The 19,973-nt window shown below is 42.5% G+C and overlaps 1 protein-coding gene across 3 annotated transcripts in view; it reads left to right on the top strand.

Moving 5' to 3' along the window:
- The window catches only part of FAM126A (family with sequence similarity 126 member A), a 115,416-nt gene that overhangs the window by 59,352 nt on the left and 36,091 nt on the right, over nt 1–19,973 (top strand). For all 3 annotated transcript variants that reach the window (XM_038761274.1, XM_038761284.1, XM_038761290.1), the window contains exons 4-8: nt 1,347–1,448; nt 9,064–9,243; nt 10,664–10,744; nt 12,021–12,136; nt 12,508–12,603. In XM_038761274.1, the coding sequence (XP_038617202.1) occupies nt 1,347–1,448; nt 9,064–9,243; nt 10,664–10,744; nt 12,021–12,136; nt 12,508–12,603 (575 nt within the window). The remainder of the gene's footprint in view (nt 1–1,346; nt 1,449–9,063; nt 9,244–10,663; nt 10,745–12,020; nt 12,137–12,507; nt 12,604–19,973) is intronic.

Here is a 19,973-nt window from a genome sequence, read left to right as displayed (position 1 = left end):
AGTTGTACTCTGCACACAGCAAGTGCTCAATAAATAGCATTCATTCATTCATTCAGTTGTATTTATTGAGCGCTTGCTGTGTGCAGTAATTGATTAATTGCACTCATCTGGTCTGGAAACACATCCCAAGCAGTGTATTTCATTCCTTCATTGAGGGCTTACTGTTTGCAGAGCACTGTACTAAGTGCTTGGGAAATACAAATCGGCAACAAATAGAGATGGTCCCTACCCAGCAATGAGCTCACAGTCTATTTTGCCTGGTTAGGGCAGGGAGAGTCACTGAGCTAATCAATAGTATTTATTGGGCGCTTACTGTGTGCAGAGCACCGTATTAAGCACTTGGAAGAATACAACAAAACAGTGTTGGCAGACTCGTTCATTCCCTGCCCACAAGCAACTACTGAGTAACTCCTTCATCTCAGGACTAGCATCAGGGTTGGTACTCTGTCTCTTCTCGTTTTGCTTTGTGATATCTTTGTTTTTTAATATTTTTGAGTGAATTGGTTCTTGAGTTTGTGAAAGAAAAATGCAATATTAATGTTGTGATTTTACTCTTTTAATTCCTTTAACAAAGATTGAACAGTAATTTAGCAAAATTTAATGTTACAGTAGATAGCGTATGAAGGAATTTCATATGATTTTTTTCCCCAGTGGTTCTGGAACAACTACTTATTCATAGCATGTAAATATATGGGAAAATGAACCATGTGATATACATTAAGCGCTCAATAAATGCCATCGATTGATACAACCATTCATTCTACAGTCACATTTCCAAAGACCATAAACCTGTTGTCTTTCCATATTTTTCTGTAGATTATGGATCCTTCTAGTCAAGATCCCATTTGCCATTTGGAAGTGGATCCCCTTGGGTGATTTGAATTTGCCAGTCCATTTTTTTAAATGCCTACGGTGGCCGCAGTTAAAGCGTGGTAATAGAATTGCTGCCCTTTTCATCGAAGAGAATGTTCCCTAGTTCTGGGAAGTCTGTATTTTGTCTCATACTCAGTATAGCAGAAAAGACAGATTCTGGGCATGACACGAGGCCTTTAAATATGCGTGTTCTTTTGATAAATTGAAATAATGAAATGAGTGGTTGGCCATTGATCACATACTTTGCTAACACGTTATGTGCCCATCTTCTCTTAAAATGGAATGGGTTGCGTATCTGGAAAGATAATGTAAAAGTTGTGATGTCTCTTTTTCATATGCGACTTTTTTTTCCTTTTTCTCTTACCAAGGCAAGACTAAAAATAAAGCAGTGTTAACATGCCAGATTTTGTTTCCGGTCTCGACAGCTTATCTAAGCTGCTGTTAACAATTATATATTTTCTGTTTGTTTTTAGACACTACCGGAAACCTCTGTATCAAACTATGCCAACAATTTGAAAGATAAGAATTCTTTGGTTCCGTCTTTATATAAAGTTATCCAGGAGCCACACAGTGAAGTAAGTATACTGGCTACTGTAAAAAAAAATTCAAGTCTCCTAAGGCCTCAGGTCATATGTACTTTCAGATGGAATTGTGATCCAGATGGAGTTAGACATTGCTGGGGCCATTTGGCTGTAGTTTTCCTGGTGGGAGAACTGCGTGGAGGGGTGGGGGTGCAACATTTCTCTCCTGATGTGGCCCCTATTTCTCTAATACGGTCACAAGGATATATTCCCCATTTGTTAGAAGTTGCATTCCACTTAGGCATTCTGTTCAGTGACCCAGGATCCTGGGAATTTGCCTGAACTACTAGCTAATCCTTTTTTGTCTTGAAGCTGTGATGCTGTGGATCAAATTTAAATTTTAAATAGCACTTTTTGGTCTTTATGTTTTTCTATTTTTATATATATTTTATATTTTTATACTGTATGCGTCTCACCCAAACATAAGCAATGCCGAAGACCATGTGACCCAGTGAGACAATGGAATGGAATCATGTGTCATTTACCAGTTAGTTCCCATCTTTCACTGTGAGCTTCTTGATTCAATTTGAGTTTTGGGGGGCCGTGACTTTTTGAGGTTTTTTTTTTCCCCTGTTTTTAGACGTTAAAATTTCGTTGGGTCGTCATACTTTGACCACTTTAAGACCACTTTGTCTATCCAAGTGAAATCTTCTCTGCATTTTGTCATTTTGGGGAGATGATGGATATTTTGACAGATTATGCTTCATTCATTCAATCGTATTTATTGAACACTTACTGTGTGCAGAGCACTGTACTAAGCGCTTGGGAAGTACAAATCGGCAACATATAGAAACGGTCCCTACTCAACAGCGGGCTCACAGTCTAGAAGGGGGAGACAGACAACAAAACAAAACATGTAGACAGGTGTCAAAACCATCAGAATAAATAGAATTACAGCTATATGCACATCATTAACAAAATAAATAGGGTAGTAAATATGTACAAGTAAAATAGAGTAGTAAATCTGTACAAATATATACAAGTGCAGTGGGGAGGGGAAAGAGGTAGGGCGGGGGGGATGGGGAGGAGGAGAGGGAAAGGGGGCTCAGTGTGGGAAGGCCTCCTGGAGGAGGTGAGCTCTCAGTAGGGCTTTGAAGGGAGGAAGAGAGCTAGTTTGGCAGATGTGTGGAGGGAGGGCATTCCAGGCCAGGGGAAGGACGTGGGCCGGGGGTCGAAAGCGGGACGGCGAGAATGAGGTACAGTGAGGAGGTTAGCGGTGGCAGAGGAGCAGAGGGTGCAGTCTGGGCTGTAGAAGGAGAGAAGGGAGGTGAGGTAAGAGCGGGTGAGGTGATGGAGAGTCTTGAAGCCGAGAGTGAGGAGTTTTTGCCTGATGTGTAGGTTGACTGGTAGCCACTGGAGATTTTTGAGGAGGGGAGTGACATGCCCAGAGCGTTTCTGTACAAAGATAATATGGGCAGTAGAGTGAAGTATAGACTGAAGTGGGGAGAGACAGGAGGATAGGAGATCAGGGAGGAGGCTGATGCAGTAATCCAGTCGGGAAAGGATGAGAGATTGAACCAGCAAGGTAGCGGTTTGGATGGAGAGGAAAGGGCGGATCTTGGCGTTGTTGTGGAGGTGAGAGCAGCAGGTTTTGGTGATGGATTGGATGTGTGGGGTGAATGAGAGTGGAGCTGAGGATGACACCAAAGGTTGCGGGCTTGTGAGACGGGAAGGATGGTAGTGCCGTCTACAGTGATGGGAAAGTCAGGGAGAGGACAGGGCTTGGGAGGGAAGATAAGGAGCTCAGTCTTGGACATACTGAGTTTTAGATGGCAGGCAGACGTCCAGATGGAGATGTCCTGAAGGTAGGAGGAGATACGAGCCTGGAGGGAGGGAGAGGGAGCAGGGGCGGAGATGTAGATTTGGGTGTCATCAGCATAGAGATGATAGTTGAAGCCGTGGGAGCTTCACTATGAAACACTTGTGCATTTTAATTTATGTTCTGATTTATTTCCTTTGCTATAAAGGCCGCTTTTCCGGATATGACTAAGCACTTAATAAGTGCAACTGAATGATTTTTTTTTTAAGAAAAGCTGAATTATGCATGAGAAGAATCTTTACAGTTAAAGTGATTTCCAGAAGTATTTGAAGACCTGAAGCAAACCATTATAAGTCTCAGAACTTCATGGGATGCCACATAAACCGAGTCATTTTATGGTTCAAAAATACAACAGAATTCCCTCGGTGATGGGATCTATCCTTCCTGGGAGCTTTAAAAGAATGCATGAGTATGAGAGCACCCCCTTGGGGTCGATGAATGGTAACATTCGTGGATCTTTTGAATTTTTTAAATTCGGGGAATTGACTCTAGTTATTAATAATAATAATGATGGTGTTTGTTAAGCGCTGACTATGTGCGAAGCACTGCTCTAAGCGCTGGGAGGGATACGAGGTGATCAGGTTTTAGACTGTGAGCCCACTGTTGGGTAGGGACTGTCTCTATATGTTGCCAATTTGTACTTCCCAAGCGCTTAGTACAGTGCTCTGCACACAGTAAGCGCTCAATAAATACGATTGATGATGAGGATCAGGTTGCCCCATGTGGGGCTCACAGTCTCAGTCCCCATTTTACAGATGAGGTAACTGAGGCCCAGAGAATCAATCAATCAATCGTATTTACTGAGTGCTTACTGTGTGCAGAGCACTGTACTAAGCGCTTGGGAAGTACAAGTTGGCAACATATAGAGACAGTCCCTACCCAACAGTGGGCTCACAGTCTAAAAGGGGGAGACAGAGAACAAAACCAAACATACTAACAAAATAAAATAAATAGAATAGATAGGTACAAGTATAATAAATAAATAAATAGAGTAATAAATATGTACAAACATATACATATATACAGGTGCTGTGGGGAAGGGAAGGAGGTAAGATGAGGGGGATGGAGAGGGGGGCGAGGGGGAGAGGAAGGAAGGGGCTCAGTCTGGGAAGGCCTCCTGGAGGAGGTGAGCTCTCAGTAGGGCCTTGAAGGGAGGAAGAGAGCTAGCTTGGCAAAGTGAAGTGAAGTGACTTGCCCAGAGTCACACAGCTGACAAGTGGCAGAGCCGGGATTAGAACCCATGACCTCTGGCTCCCAAGCCCGGGCTCTTTCCACTGAGCCACACTGTAATAATGATGGTATTTGTTAAGCACTTACCATGTGCCAAGTACTGTTCTAAGCACTGGGGTAGATACAGTTAATCAGGTTGTCCCACCTGGAGCTCACAGTCTTCATCCCTGTTTTACAGATGAGGTAACTGAGACACAGAGAAGTTAAGTGACTTGACCAAAGTCAAAGTTGCCAAGTGGTGGAGCAGGGATTAGAACCCACGACCTCTGACTCTCAAGCCCGTGCTCTTTCCACCAAGGCAGGCTGCTTCTCGCTTCCTTGATTCTGTGGATAGTACTGTGGTCAAGACAGTCTGGTACACTAGTGCCTTAAGGAGACACCATTTTAAAATCTGGACCTAGGAGGGGATTTATAGCACAACTCAGTTCTTTTCTGCCTCTCACTACTTCCCTAAGAAATCTCTTAAAAACATAAGGAGAGATGATAGACGGGGAGGTAAGAAGTTCCACTGGTAGATGATACAGGCACAGCCTCTGAAGTGGCTAGTCAGGGCTTGTGGTGAAGTCCCTTTTGTATGTGAGGGGAAAAAAATAGAACTATTCTAACAAATTTTTGAAATCCCGAAAGTGTCACAGAAAAAGATTGGCAATAAAAGTTACCTACTGTAGCAGGGTCTTAAAAGAAAGCTAAGGGGCAGTTGAAGGAATAATTATTATAGAAGTCACTGAAACTTCATTTTAAACCTCATAAATATTGTTGCTAAGCCCAGAAAATAGTTTGTTTGTTCTGTCAAAGCAGCATATCAAATGTAGTTGAATTATTATGCTGATGCTTAATAACATACTATTGTTTTCCCTGGTGTTCAGCTGATGATGATGTTGGCATTTGTTAAGCGCTTACTATGTGCAAAGCACTGTTCTAAGCACTGGGGGATACAATGTGATCAAGTTGTCCCACGTGGGGCTCACAGTCTTAATCCCTATTTTTACAGATGAGGTAACTGAGGCTCAGAGAAGTTAAGTGACTTACCCAAGGTCACACAGCAGAATTGTGGTGGAGCCGGGATTCGAACCCATGACCTCTGACTCCAAAGCCCGTGCTCTTTCCACTGAGCCACGCTGCTTCTCTTCTTCTTCAGTTCTTCTGTGAGGGATTATTTGAAGGCTTGTTTGGGCTTGTTTTGAGGACCGCACAACTAATTATCTAAAACAGAACACTTACAGAGTAATAAAGTCTATTTTCCAATGTTTAGCGATTGACAGTCCGATCATCAGTACAAGGCCAATCATTAAAGGTAACATTTGCCTTTATTCTCAAACCTAACCCTGAATTTTGCCCTGATCCTAATTGAGGTAGTTGATAGGTTGATAAACTTAAAAAAAGGTTAAAAATGGTAGTTAAGCTTTTTTGATTGCCATTTTGGTTGAAGTTATAGAAATGAGCAATTCAAGCAAGATGGATGAAAGCTGACTGTGATATTAAAGGATATGAAGTATGATATGTATTGCAGTTGAGTTGTTCCTTAATATATATATTAAAAAATGTGAGATTTGTTCATTTCTCCAACTCCCATGCCAGGGTAAGCTGAATTCCCTTGGCTTTTTTTCCACCCACAAAATGAAAGGAATGCAATGAAATTCCTCCTTTCATGAGTTTCTCAGTTTATTTTTGGGAGCATGGGACGTTACCTTCAGAGATTAGAGGTGAAGTGATTTGGGCTGAGAAACCTGAGATAATAAAAAGGAGTCAAGAGAAAGCAGTGAGGTTCCCATGAATGTGATAATTTGAAATGTTAAGAGTTTACTTTGGGAGATAATTTTGTATTTGGGATTTGGAGTGGAGCGGGCTGAAATGCTATAGTTCATAAATTTGTGATCTGATTCTAGGTCTTTTCACTGAATCCTTTTGGAAACAAATTATTAATTCATTCAGCTCATTCAGTTGTATTTATTGAGCACTTACTGTGTGCAGAGCACTGTACTAAGCGCTTGGGAATGTACAGTACGAAAATAAGCAGACACATTCCCTGCCCGCAGCAAGCTCACAGTCTAGAGGGGGGAAACAGGTTAACCAGACTGACCCTTATCCTAACTAGACATAATAAATAAATAGTGATAATGATATAATAAATAGTAATTTTTAGACTTTCCAGAAAAGGGCGGAAGCTGGAATCTCCCTCATCATGCCTTGCCTCCCCACCCCACTCCGTAGGCCCAGTAGATGAGTTAGGTGAGCCAAGAAGGAGGTGGAGAAGGAGGGAAGCGGCCGGTACAGTGATTGGCCTTTAGTGAAACATGGAAATCGAATAAATGAGATCTTAATGCATTTGCCACAGGAAAATTTAATGTCTCCTTTACGTGTTGGGGTGTTTTATGCATTGGCTTTATTTCTCCTCAAATTCCTATCACTACTGAATATGTGTCTTGGCATATTTTTTTATTTCCAGAGATATCAAGGGCTTTTCAAAAAATCGTCTTGTGCAATGATATTTTCACTTTATCTTTCAGGCATTACTGGTGTTATGCCATTCCGATTCGTTGTTCTTCATTTATGTAATAGTAATAGTCGCTATATTGTTGTAAAAAACCTAAACGTTGGGGTAGATTGAACATAACTTTGAAAAAATTAGTGTTCAAATCAGGCCCGGTCACCTGGATACTCCAGCTAGGAATGATGGAATAGGTCCCCACTCCCTATTTTGTTGGTGTTTGGAACTGGGGCCATGATTAAGAAGGACGGCCGAGGGTAGTCGTATTGTGCCGCTAGAGGTGAATTTCTTGGACCGGCGCAAGACGGAAGTGTGGCTTAGTGGAAAGAGCCCGGGCTTGGGGGTCAGAGGACATGGGTTCTTATCCCGACTCCACCACTTCTCTGCTCTGTGAACTTGGGCAAGTCACCTAACTTCTCTGTGCCTGTTACCTCATCTGTAAAATGGGAACTAGAGGTGTGAGCCTCACGTGGGACATCCTGATTACCCCGTATCCACCCCAGTGCTTAGAACAGCGCTTAGCACATGGTAAGCACTTAACAAATATCATAATTAATATTATTACTATTATATTTTCTGACCCTTCTACAGCCCAGCCCTCACCCTCCGCTCCTCTGCCGCTAACCTCCTCACTGGGCCTTGTTCTCGCCTGTCCCGTCGTCGAACCCCGGCCCACATTCTTCCCCTGGCCTGGAATGCCCTCCCTCCACACATCTGCCAAACTAGCTCTCTTCCTCCCTTCAAGGCCTTACTGAGAGCTCACCTCCTCCAGGAGGCCTTCCCAGACTGAGCCCCCTCTTTTCTCTCCCCCTCCCTATCCCCCCACCCTTCCTCCTTCCCCTCCCCACGGCACCTGTATGTGTATTTGTACAGATTTATTACTCTATTTGTTTTACTTGTACATATTTACTAGTCTATTTATTTTGTTAATGATGTGCATATAGCTATAATTCCATTTGTTCTGATGATTTTGACACCTGTCTACATGTTTTGCTTTATCTGTCTCCCCCTTCTAGACTGTGAGCCCGTTGTTGGGTAGGGACCGTCTCTATATGTTGCCAACTTGTCCTTCCCAAGCGCTTAATTCAGTGCTCTGCACACAGTAAGCACTCAGTAAATATGATTGAATGAATGAATGCTTCTCATGTTACCAATGTGAGATCTCCATTTCACAGGTGAGAAAACTGAGGCACAAATGGGTTAAGTGACTTACTCAGAGACACAGAGCAGGCCAGTGGCAGAACTGGGAGTAGAACTTGGTTGCCTGATTCCCACTCTTATAATCGTTCCATGATACCACATCATCTCCTTGATCATTCATACAAACTTTTATTAAGATAAATCACCTCTTCACTTTCAACTCTGCTTCCATCTGACATCATTCTTGATTATGGTCTTTCAGCTGATTTTAGGTCCCTGTGTGTCTGCTTAACTCAAATTGGTGCCGGTACTTTCATTTGATAAATTTGCAATTAAAATTTTACAGGATCCGGAATCAAATATTTGACTAATGTCCGAGAAATACATTATCAGCTGGGTTTGGTCATTCATAATCGAGGCTTTCCCTTTTGCCCACGGGAATAAAACACTAAGGAAGTTAATGTCATCATCATCAGCATCATCAATCGTATTTATTGAGCGCTTACTATGTGCAGAGCACTGTACTAAGCGCTTGGGAAGTACAAATTGGCAACATATATGAGGTCCTGGCTTCCCTCGGGATTAAATAATTAGAAATTGACTTGAGACAGAAAGACGTAGCCTTTCAAATTTAAATATTTTCAACATTGCAAAAAAAAAATCCCAAAATATCATTGACCCTGAACTCAAAAATGGCAATTCTTATTTTCTTATGTACTGTATTGTGTGGTGTAGCCTTCTGGTGAAGATTTTGCAGTGCCTAAAAAAAAAAGTCACCTGTGATTGAGTAGTTACAAGCCCATTGTGCTTTGCCTCAAAAACTGAACTCTTTTGTTTTCCTAGGTACTCACAGAACAAGGAAAGCCTTTTCTGCTTAAACATTGTCAGTGAAATAATATATGACGTTTGTGTTTAAAATGTTTTTCTTTCAGCTGCTTGAACCTGTCTGCCACCAGCTATTTGAGTTCTATCGCAGTGGGGAGGAACAGCTACTGAGATTTACACTGCAGTTTCTACCTGAATTGATATGGTGCTACCTCGCAGTTTCAGCCAGCAGAGATATGCAGAGTAGTGGATGCATTGAGGCTCTTCTTCTGGGTGTTTACAATTTGGTTTGTATAAATCACAACCATAGGTTGGATAGACAAAGAGACAGTAATTCACCTATTGAAGGCGAAAGGAGAATTCCCTGAAAGTTTTAATAAAGCCATCAGCCATCTAGCCACTCTATCCCTCACGTAATTGCTTCTCTGTCATAATTGTCCCCTGCTTTTGAAGAGGAAATGAAAGATTATTTTTGTTAGCATTAATGATGTATGCCAGGTTAAGAAGAGGAGGATCAGGCTGTGCTAATGCTGTGTGTGAGGTAGTTTCTTCTTTGAAATTGGGAGCACCAGAGTAGTAAGAGAAGAAGGGTCAGAGCTCACTAAAGCCACAGATAGAATTGACTGCAGGTAGAGGCTCTCACAGGAGATTATCTTCGCCGGGAACTGTAGGGTAGGAAGAGGAGAAGGGGATGGTGATGGTGAATTAATCCGGTGCTTATTAGGTGCAGGATTTAGGAGAGTGCCGGAAAGGTAAGACGGGGAGTCTCAAGTACCTGCTTACCCCTCTTTTCCATCGCCTCTCTTTTTATCCTGCTCCCCATAATACTATATTTATTTCCCTATGTAATAGCCTTTCCCATGTTTTTGGGTTGCAAAAAGTATGCAAAGAAGTGAGGCAATTATGCAGGTAAATATTGCATCTACTTTCAAAACAGAGGTGGATAAATCCCTGCTTTGGTGGGCTGGTTCAGGGGAGTGGACTTAGGAAATGGAGAGAGAGAGAGAGAGAGAGAGAGAGAGAGAGAGAGAGAGAGAGAGAGAGAGAGAGAGAGAGAGAGAGAGAGAGAGAGAGAGAGAGAGAGAGAGAGAGAGAGAGAGAGAGAGAGAGAGAGAGAGAGAGAGAGAGAGAGAGAGAGAGAGAGAGAGAGAGAGAGAGAGAGAGAGAGAGAGAGAGAGAGAGAGAGAGAGAGAGAGAGAGAGAGAGAGAGAGAGAGAGAGAGAGAGAGAGAGAGAGAGAGAGAGAGAGATTAAATAAGGCAAAGGGGATTTGGGATTTTTTTCATTCAATATGTGTTTGTAATTATAAAATAAATATAACACTTTATACAGTAAAGGTCTTTCCTAAATTTGATTCAGGACAGCTTTAAACCAGATGCATTTGAAACCCATGCATCAAATGGGAAAACCTCCAGTTTTAGGCAATAAATCTATATTTCAGTAAAGCTAGAAAATAAACCTAAATTTCAAAGACAACTGGATTAATTATTAAATAGTTTCAGGTCAGTGGGATGAAAATGCAGTGTGTCTTCAGATTTTCAATTTTGACCAAGCACACAGGGATGTTAAAACATGATTTGACTATCTGGGATTTTGTTCTTATTAAGTGGGAATTCTAAACGTATTTACAGAGTATAATTGAATCCATAAGTAGCAGAGGATAAAGACTAACCACATGTTTGAAAGTATTCTTTCCCTTTTTTAATAGGAGATTGTTGACAAACAGGGTCATAGCAAAGTGCTGAGTTTTACGATCCCTTCCTTATCCAAACCATCAGTATATCATGAAGTAAGTAGTGGTTTATAAAAATAAAGCTGTTTGTGTAGTGTGGTCTAGTAGAAGGAGCAGGGACCTGGGAATCAGAGGATCTGGGTTCTAATCCCATTTTTGCTAATCGCCTGCCGTGTGACCCAGGGTAAGACACTTAACTTCCCTGTGCTTCCGTTTCCTCATCTGTAAAATGGGGATTAAGGCCGTGAGCCTCGTGTGCTCAATAAACATTATTGATTGATAGGGCAGAAAGGGACACTGGAAACAAAATAGGCACTGGTGCGCCATTCCTGGTTTCAGTTATTTCAAAGTGGATAATAATAATAATTAGTAGCTGTGGTATTAACCACTTACTCTGTGCCAAGCATTATGCTAAACACTGGGATAGAGAGAAGATAATGAGATCAGACACAGTCTAGCCCCACATGGGGCTCACAGTCTTAATCCACACTTTACGAATGAGGTAACTGAGGCCCAGATAATAATAATGATAATAATGGCATTTATTAAGCGCTTACGATGTGCAAAGCACTGTTCTAAGCGCTGAGGAGGTACAAGGTGATCAGGTTGTCCCGTGGAGGGCTCACAGTCTTAATCCCCGTTTTACAGATGAGGTAACTGAGGCCCAGAGAAGTGAAGTGAGTTGCCCAAAGTCACACAGCTGACAGTTGGCGGAGCCGGGATTTGAACCCATGACCTCTGACTCCAAAGCCCGGGCTCTTTCCGCCGAGCCACGCTGCTTCCCGTGGGATACCTCTGGGCTGCACTGGGGGAACACAGTCCACAATGGGCTGCAGTGCTACTGCAGCTCTGGTTTGAAATGCTTTGCTTTTCCCCTTCTCTCTTCTAGACTATAAAATCATTGTGGGTAGGGAATAAGTCTGCCAACTCTGTTGTATTGTACTTTCCTAAGTGCTTAGTACAGTGCTCTGCACACAGTAATCAATCAGTGGTATTTATTGAGTGCTTCCTATATGCAGACCACTGTATTAGGCTCTCAGGAGAGCCCAATACAACAAAATTAGCACTCAATAAATACGGATTGATTGATTGGTTCTGTCCACCCCACCCGCATGGGCTCATCTTTTTGGAAACTTTCTGTGCCTTGCCCTGGGCCTAACCCGTGCCAGTTTGAGTCAGTTTTTACTATAGCCTTGCCTAAATACTACCTTGCCTCAGAGATTTTTTTTTAGGATGCTCCTCCACAGTAGTATCTGCATTCCATACCATATTGTGGGTTGTTTTTTTAAGTAGTAGTCTTGAGAAATCCAGTCATACTCGGTCTTTTCCGTAGCCTTCCAGCATCGGCTCCATGGCTTTGACAGAGGGTGCTTTATCCCAGCATGGTTTGTCAAAGGTTGTGTACAGTGGACCACATCCTCAAAGGGAAATGTTAACAGCGCAGAACAGGTAAAGAACAAAATCGTTTGCCTAAGCCCTTAAATTAAAGCAACGAATTTCTTTATATGTAGATGTTCAAACGATTTGCCAAGGAACTTGTGTAATAGGGCTCCCCTTAGTAGATGATAATTCATGTAAGAGAAAATTTCAGCAGCCTTTCAGAGGTCTCGTTCTTGACTTTGTCTTACTTTGAATTTTAGGTAGAATCAAATTTTATAAATATCGAAGTTACTGGATAGCTGTTAGTTTTGCAAGAATTTCAGTGCAGTAATATTGTAGGAATGTTCCGTAGTGACTTATTCTCTCCCTTTAATTTTGAGTATACACGAGTGCTAATTATGTTGTCACCTTAAACGAAAATCTTTTCCGTTTATCTTTAGATTTGAAGTATTGACGTTCCTCTTGTTATGTTACAATGCTGCCTTGACTTATATGCCTGATGTTTCTCTTCAGTCCCTGTGCCAGATATGCTCAAGGTAAATTAAAAGTTGAAAGTTTCCATTGTCGAAGTATTTGAATTTGGGGTTACAAGTTTGGTGTTGCTCAGAATCTAAATTAACCAGCACTCTGTGTAATTATCTCTTTCTTTTGAAATTGATAGCGTCTTAGTGTACTACATTCTATCAGTACTATTTATTGAGTGCTTACTGTGTTCAGAGCACTATACTAAGCGCTTGGACAAGTGTAATTCAGTAGAATAGGGAGACACAATCCCTGCCTCCAAGGAGCTTTCAAGCTCATGTTATTACGATTGTATTTAAGTGCTCACTATATGTGAAGCACTGCTCTGAGCACTGGGATAGATCATCATCATCATCATCAATCGTATTTATTGAGTGCTTACTGTGTGCAGAGCACTGTACTAAGTGCTTGGGAAGTACAAGTTGGCAACATATAGAGACAGTCCCTACCCAACAGTGGGCTCACAGTCTAAAACGGGGAGACAGAGAACTAAACCAAACATACTAACAAAATAAAATAAATAGAATAGATATGTACAAGTAAAATAAATAAGTAAATAAATAGAGTAATAAATAAGTACAAACATATATACATATATACAGGTGCTGTGGGGAAGGGAAGGAGGTGAGATGGGGGAATGGAGAGGGGGACAAGGGGGAGAGGAAGGAAGGGGCTCAGTCTGGGAAGATCCACGTTAATTGGGTTGGACTTATTCCCTGTCCAACATGGGGCTTACAGTATAACTACTAACAATAGTAATAGTATTCATTGAGCAGTTACTGAGTTCAGAGCACTGTACTAAGTGCTGGGAAGGATCACACAGTCGGAGATTAGACATAATCCCTATTCCTAGAAGGGATCACAATCCAAAAAAAATAGAGGGGAAAGGGGCGAATGGTCACAGACACATAAGGAGACTTTTAGACTGTGAGCCCACTGTTGGGTAGGGACTGTCTCTATGTGTTGCCAACTTGTACTTCCCAAGCACTTAGTACAGTGCTCTGCACACAGTAAGTGCTCAATAAATGCGATTGATGATGTTGATGATGATGAGAAATAGGAGAAAATGTAGAACCAGATAAGAGGGAACACCAGGGGTAATAAGTTGGTTGTGGAGAAACAATGGAATGTCGCCGAGTATCAGGGAAGATAGTGGTGATTGAAACTTAAAGCCAGAAGAGCATGGTATAGTGGATAGACCGCTGGCCTGGGAGCCACTTAATTTCTCTGTGTCTGTTACCTCATCTGTAAAATGGGAATTAAGACTGTGAGCCCCATGTGGAACATGGACTGGGTCCAACCTGATTACTTTGTACCCCAATCCTTAGAATAGTGCCTGTCACATAGTAAGTGCTTAACAAATGCCATAAAACTTCCCCCCAAAAGCAAGGGGGGCTGGTTGTGATGGGTCCTCCTCTGCCTCCCAACTTCTTTCTGTGGGGATATATGTCTATCTGTTCTGGATCCCCTTTTATTCTCCATCATTCACTCCCGTACTTTCAGCTACCGTCTCTATGCATATGATTCCCAAATCTACATCTCCAGCCCCGACCTGTCTCCTTCTAGACTTCTGTAGACTTCCATTTCCTCTTGCCTTCAGGACATCTCTAACTGGGTGTTTTGCCAACACCTCAAACTTAAAATGCGCATTTTGCCACCCAAAACGTGTCCTCCCCTTGACTTTCCCAATACTTTAGACAACACCACCATCTTCCCTGTTTTATAATCCTGAAACTCACTCTCATTCAACCCACATATTTAATCTGCCACCAAATCCTGTTGATTCTACCTTCATATCATCTCTAGAATATGCCCTTTCCTCTCTATCGAAAGTACTATTGAATACTGTTGAGAAGCAGCATGGCTCAGTGGAAAGAGCACTGGCTTGGCAGTCAGAGGTCTGGGTTCTAATCCTGCTTCTGCCACTTGTCAGCTGTGTGACTTTGGGCAAATCACTGAACTTCTGTGTGCCTCAGTTACCTCATCTGGAAGATGGGGATTAAGACCGTGAGCCCCATGTGAGACAACCTGATTGCCTCGTATTCCCCCCAGGGCTTAGAACAGTGCTTGGCACATAGTAAGCGCTTAGCAAATGCCATTATTATTATTATTACTACCAAGCGCATCTAAGCACTGCTGATCTCCATGCCCTCTGCCTCTCCCTATTCTAGTCCACACGTCACTCTGCTGCCTGGATCATTTTTCTTAAAAAAAAAAATCCCAACAAAACAAGAAGTATTCATCCTATATCTTCCTACTTTTCGAAAACCTCCAATGGCTGCCCATCCACTTCTGCATCAAACATGAACTCCATACCATAAACTTTAAGGCCCTCAATCAGCTCTCTCACTTAACTCGCCTTGCTGATCTGCTACTACAGCCCAGCCTGCACGCACTGGTCCTTTAATGGCAGCTTACTCACTGTACCTTGATCTTTTCTATCTTATTGCTATTCTATCTCATTTCTATCTCATTAAGAGAAGCAGTGTGGCTCAGTGGAAAAGAGCATGGGCTTTGGAGCCAGAGGTCATGGGTTCGAATCCCAGCTCCGCCACATGTCTGCTGTGTGACCTTGGGCAAGTCACTTAACTTCTCGGAACCTCAGTTCCCTCATCTGTAAAATGGGGATTAAGACTGTGAGCCCCACGTGGGACAACCTGATCACCTTGTATCTTCCCCAGCACTTAGAACAGTGCTTTGCACATAGTAAGTGCTTAACAAATGCCATCATTATTGTTATTATTATTATTATTATTATTATTATTATTTCTGACCCCTTGCCCGTGTCCTCTGGCTTGGATCTCTCTCCCCCATACCATCTGACAGACCACCACACTCCACACCTTCCCCAACTAAACCTTCATTTCCCCTACCCGCCCTCTCTTATGCATAGCCTATGCACTTGGTTCTGTACCCCTTAAACTCTTGATAGTCACCCAGCACTTATGTACATATCCTTTTATTCTCCCATTTCTCCTAGCTATAATTTATTTTAATGTCCATCTTCCCCTTCTTGACAGTAAGTTCCTTGTAGGCAGAGGTTGTGTGAACCAACTCTGATACTGTAATAATAATAATGATAGCATTTGTGAAATGCTTACTGTGTGCAAAGCACTGGGGGATACAAGGTGATCAGGTGGTCTGATGTGGGGCTCACAATCTTAATCCCCATTTTCCAGATGAGGGAACTGAGGCCCAGAGAAGTGAAGTGACTTGCCCAAAGTCACACAGCTGACAAGTGGCGGAGCCGGGATTAGACCTCTGACTCCCAAGCCTGGACTCTTTCCACTGAGCCATGCTGCTTCTTGTACTTTCCCAAGCACTTAATACAGCACTCTGCACAGAGTAAGCACTCAATAAATATCATTGATTCATGTCCCAGACCCTCTCACTGTGCCTCATCCTTGCCTTTTCTACCGCTGACCCCTTCGTTCCCATCTTACTGCCTCAAACTCTTTCCTCCTGCCTTTATCGTGTCTTTTACGTTCACTCTTCTCTTCCAAGCTCTTAGTACAGTGGTTTGCACACAGAAGGCACTCAGTAAAATAGTATTGGTTGAAGCCAAGAAAGAAACATTTCTGGGGTATTTGCCCTTATTCTGAGAATTCCAGAAATATAATTTTGTGGTATGTATCTGAATGGAATAAATATTTAAGCAAACTGTGTGACCAGAGCTTGAGTGGTCACCCAGTGAAATTCTGCACATGCTTGCCAGGAGCAGGGACCATTCATCTGCACCAGTATCAACAATATTTATTCATTGAGCACCTAGCATGTGTAGAGGACTGTTAACTGCTTTGGGAATGTACAAAATAATTAATAATAATAATAATAATAATAATGTTGGTATTTGTTAAGTGCTTACTATGTGCCAAGCACTTTTCTAAGCGCTGGGGGGTGGGTACAAGGTATACAAGGTAATCAAGGTTGTCCAGCGTGGGGCTCCCAGTCTTCATCCCCATTTTACAGATGGGAGAACTGAGGCACAGAGAAGTTAAGTGACTTGCCCAAAGTCACACAGCTGACAAGTGGCGGAGCTGGGATTAGAACCCACGACCTCTGACTTCCAAGCCCGGGCTCTTTCCACTGAGCCACACTGCTTCTCGATTACAGTGCAATTACAGTGCAATACAGTCTTTGCCCTTGAAGAGCTAACTTGCTTACTTTGCCTCCAGCTTTTTAACTTTTCTTAAAGCAGATGGGTCACACTGAAATTTGCTGTTAGGTCAAATTTCTTTTCTCTGGATATGTACGTTTAGAATTAAGAAAAAATGTGCACAATGGCAAAATTAGGACTATGGCGTAATATCAAGGAATTAGATACTTGTCCCTATAGGTTTTATAGAACGCATCTTCTCCAGCAGAGCACTATCTCTCAAAATCTCTAGCAGCCTGGTTAGAGGACCTGGGTTCTAATCCTGCCTCTGCCGCTTGTCTGCTGTGTAACCTGGGGCAAGTCACTTCACTACTCTGTGCCTCAGTTACCTCATCTGTAAAATGGGGATTAGGACCGTGACTCCCATGTAGGATGTGGACTCTGTCCAACCTGATTAGCTTGTTTCTACCCCAGTGCTCAGTACAGTGCCGGTACTATAGTAAATGCTTACCTAATACCATAAAAAAAATAAGATTGGTTATTTGTAGGGTGGCTGAGCAGAAAGATCATGGGCCTGAGAGTTTGCGGCCCTGAGTTCTAATTCTGACTCCACCACTTGCCTGCTGTGTGACCTTGGACAAGTCACTAACTTCTCTGTGCCTCAGTTTTCACATCTGTACGGTGAGATTCAGTACCTGTTTTTGCTCCTTTTTAGCTTGTGAACCTCATGTGGGGCAGGACTATTTCCCAACCTGATTATTTTGTACCTATTCCAATATTTAGGATGATGCTTGACACCTTTTAGGCACCTAACGAATACCACAAGCATTATTATTACTGCTACTACTAAAAGTAACAAAATATAATCCCCTGGGTGTTAGCATCCTTTTTAGTCTGACTACTGTCATTTGTACATACATACCTTTTCCACACCCACTTGATCCTTCACTATCACTGTCCCATTTCTTTCTGCTTTCTCTTGTTTCTTGCTCCTTTAATGATCCTCTCCTAATCCTTTCTCTTTTTGTTCTGTTTCTTCATCTGTTCCTTATGGTCTCTTATTTTCCTTTGTAATTTTTCCAGTGACTTGCCCTTTTTCCTCTTGTTTTCTTTTTTTCTCTCTGATTTTACATCCTTGCTTTTCTCTTTCCTAACTATTCTTTCAATTGTATTGAGTGTATACTGTGTGCAGAGTACTGTACTACGCGCTTAACTATGCCATTTGCTTCAACGTTTCCCTCCCTTTCAACCTGATCATTTGTTTGCCTCCCTTTCTTTTCTTTTTCTTTTCTTTCAATCAGTCATATTTATTGAGCACGTACTGTGTGCAGAGCATGTACTAAGCGCTTAGGGGAGTACAATATAACAGAGTTGGTGGACAAGTTCCCTGCCCATCATGATCTCACTCTCCCTCCTCTTCCTTTTTTCAGTGTTCTTCCCCACTTCTTTGCCCAATTTCTCCTCTTCCCACCTTTCCCTGTACCTATCGCTGGCTGCTCTTCCCTGGTCAAAGAAGTAGGGTGAAGAGAGCAGTGGGAGGGAAGGCTAAGCAAAACTAAAACTGTTTTTCCTTTTTTCCCCAACAACCTGTAAGATAGATACAAATGACAGTGTTTCCACCTATCTACCTGTGCACTGACTATGGATGAAATGCCCCCTATATATGTGTGAGGAGGTTGACAAAAGAAAGGGAGAGAGGAAAAGAGGATGAGAGCAGGAGAGGAAGACTCCCAAGGAGATGGGTCCCTCTGCTTATAAGCAGGATGCCATGATGGAGAGATCCAGTCTTGAGCCTTGGATTCTTCGTTTTGAAATGTGAATCAGTTTACTAAATCCTCTAAACCCCAACCAGACTGAGGAATGGACCGGCTAGTCGCCTAAGGTTACACAAGGAACAGTGCTATGGCAGCATTTCTGTCTTCCGAGGCATTAGCAAATATTCCGCAAGTAGATGGGGACATTCCATTATTCAAGTGCTTTGCAGAAAGCCCTAAACAAATCATAAATAAACAAAATAAAAAGAACTTGCCGTTTGTGGGTAGGCTGGGGAGAATAACACCTCCTCCCAGTGTGCCCTTAGCCAGCACAAACATGTCATGTTTTTTTTTTTTTCCCCAAGAGCTCTCCAGGCACAGGGTATTACTGCCAAGCACCTGAGTTTCTGCAGAGCCTTAAATCAGACACGTACCAGTGTTAAAGAGCAGGGTTCTCGGAGACTTAAAGTGGAGTCGCTATATTGCATTGAGCACGCTGTGGTTCTCGCCAACCCTATTTCCTCTCGCCTGCGTGTTTCCAGGGGTGGAGAAAGGAGGACAGAACCTCCCACCTGGATAACAAGGCTGTGTTGTTAGGATGGGTTGGGACACGTTGCCCTTTGCAGCTGGCTTTAACAGCCGGCATTCAGGCTCCCCAGGGCCACACCATCTCCCTGGCAAAGAGCTGTCTGGGGGACAAGCGGTCATCTACATGCTGGGAAAGTCCGTCGTTCCTCAAGGGCCCGTGTTTGGGCCTCAGTCCCAGCCCACTACAACAGGAGAGAGCTGGGAATAGTTTGGATCCCCCTCTCTGGGATCAGCCCAGCTACCAGTCGATCATATTTATTGAGCGCTTAGTGTGTGCAAAGCAGTAGAAGCCGGGGAGAACCCAGTAGAGCCCAATGGCATAAACAAGTGACTGCCCACTTTTGTCATTAAGTTAGTATCCCAAGCTCCTGCATTCTGGGGAGGAGTGAGTGCTGGAAGGTTAGTGAACACTCGGATTTTCTTTACTATAATGATTTAATTGTTCTCAACAGTTTAATAATTAGATTTACTCTGATAGCTCTTCATTAGCCATAATGTTATTTACACAGATGATGTCACGTTTTACAAGCAACATTCACAATGACTGATATTTTGCAAGCCTTCTTTCCTGTGTGGTTAAAAAGAAATCCCGTGAATTCTTTTAGCAGAAAAATGATGAAGAAATAGCTACGGCTGATTCATTCATATTTCTTGAGCACTTATGTGTGCAGAGCACTGTACTAAGCACTTGGGAAAGTACACCACCACAAATACAGTGACGTTCCCTGCCCACAACGACAGGGAACAACACAATTTAATATATCTTGTTATTTTTCCCCTGGGTTCCCGTACTGATTACAGCAAGATAAGGAACTGCTATTCTTTTTCTCTTACATCCCAGTACAAGGGGTATCTTAACTATCCAGCTAAGATGTCCACATCTTATTTCACTAGAAAATAATAGCTAGAAAGTATTTCATAGCCTTACGTGAGCTTGTTGTGGGCA

The sequence above is a fragment of the Tachyglossus aculeatus genome, chromosome 2 (genome assembly GCF_015852505.1).
Source record: "Tachyglossus aculeatus isolate mTacAcu1 chromosome 2, mTacAcu1.pri, whole genome shotgun sequence".
Classification (NCBI taxonomy): domain Eukaryota; kingdom Metazoa; phylum Chordata; class Mammalia; order Monotremata; family Tachyglossidae; genus Tachyglossus; species Tachyglossus aculeatus.
Note: the sequence above shows the minus strand (reverse complement) of the source record. Positions and strands in the feature narration are given on the sequence as shown.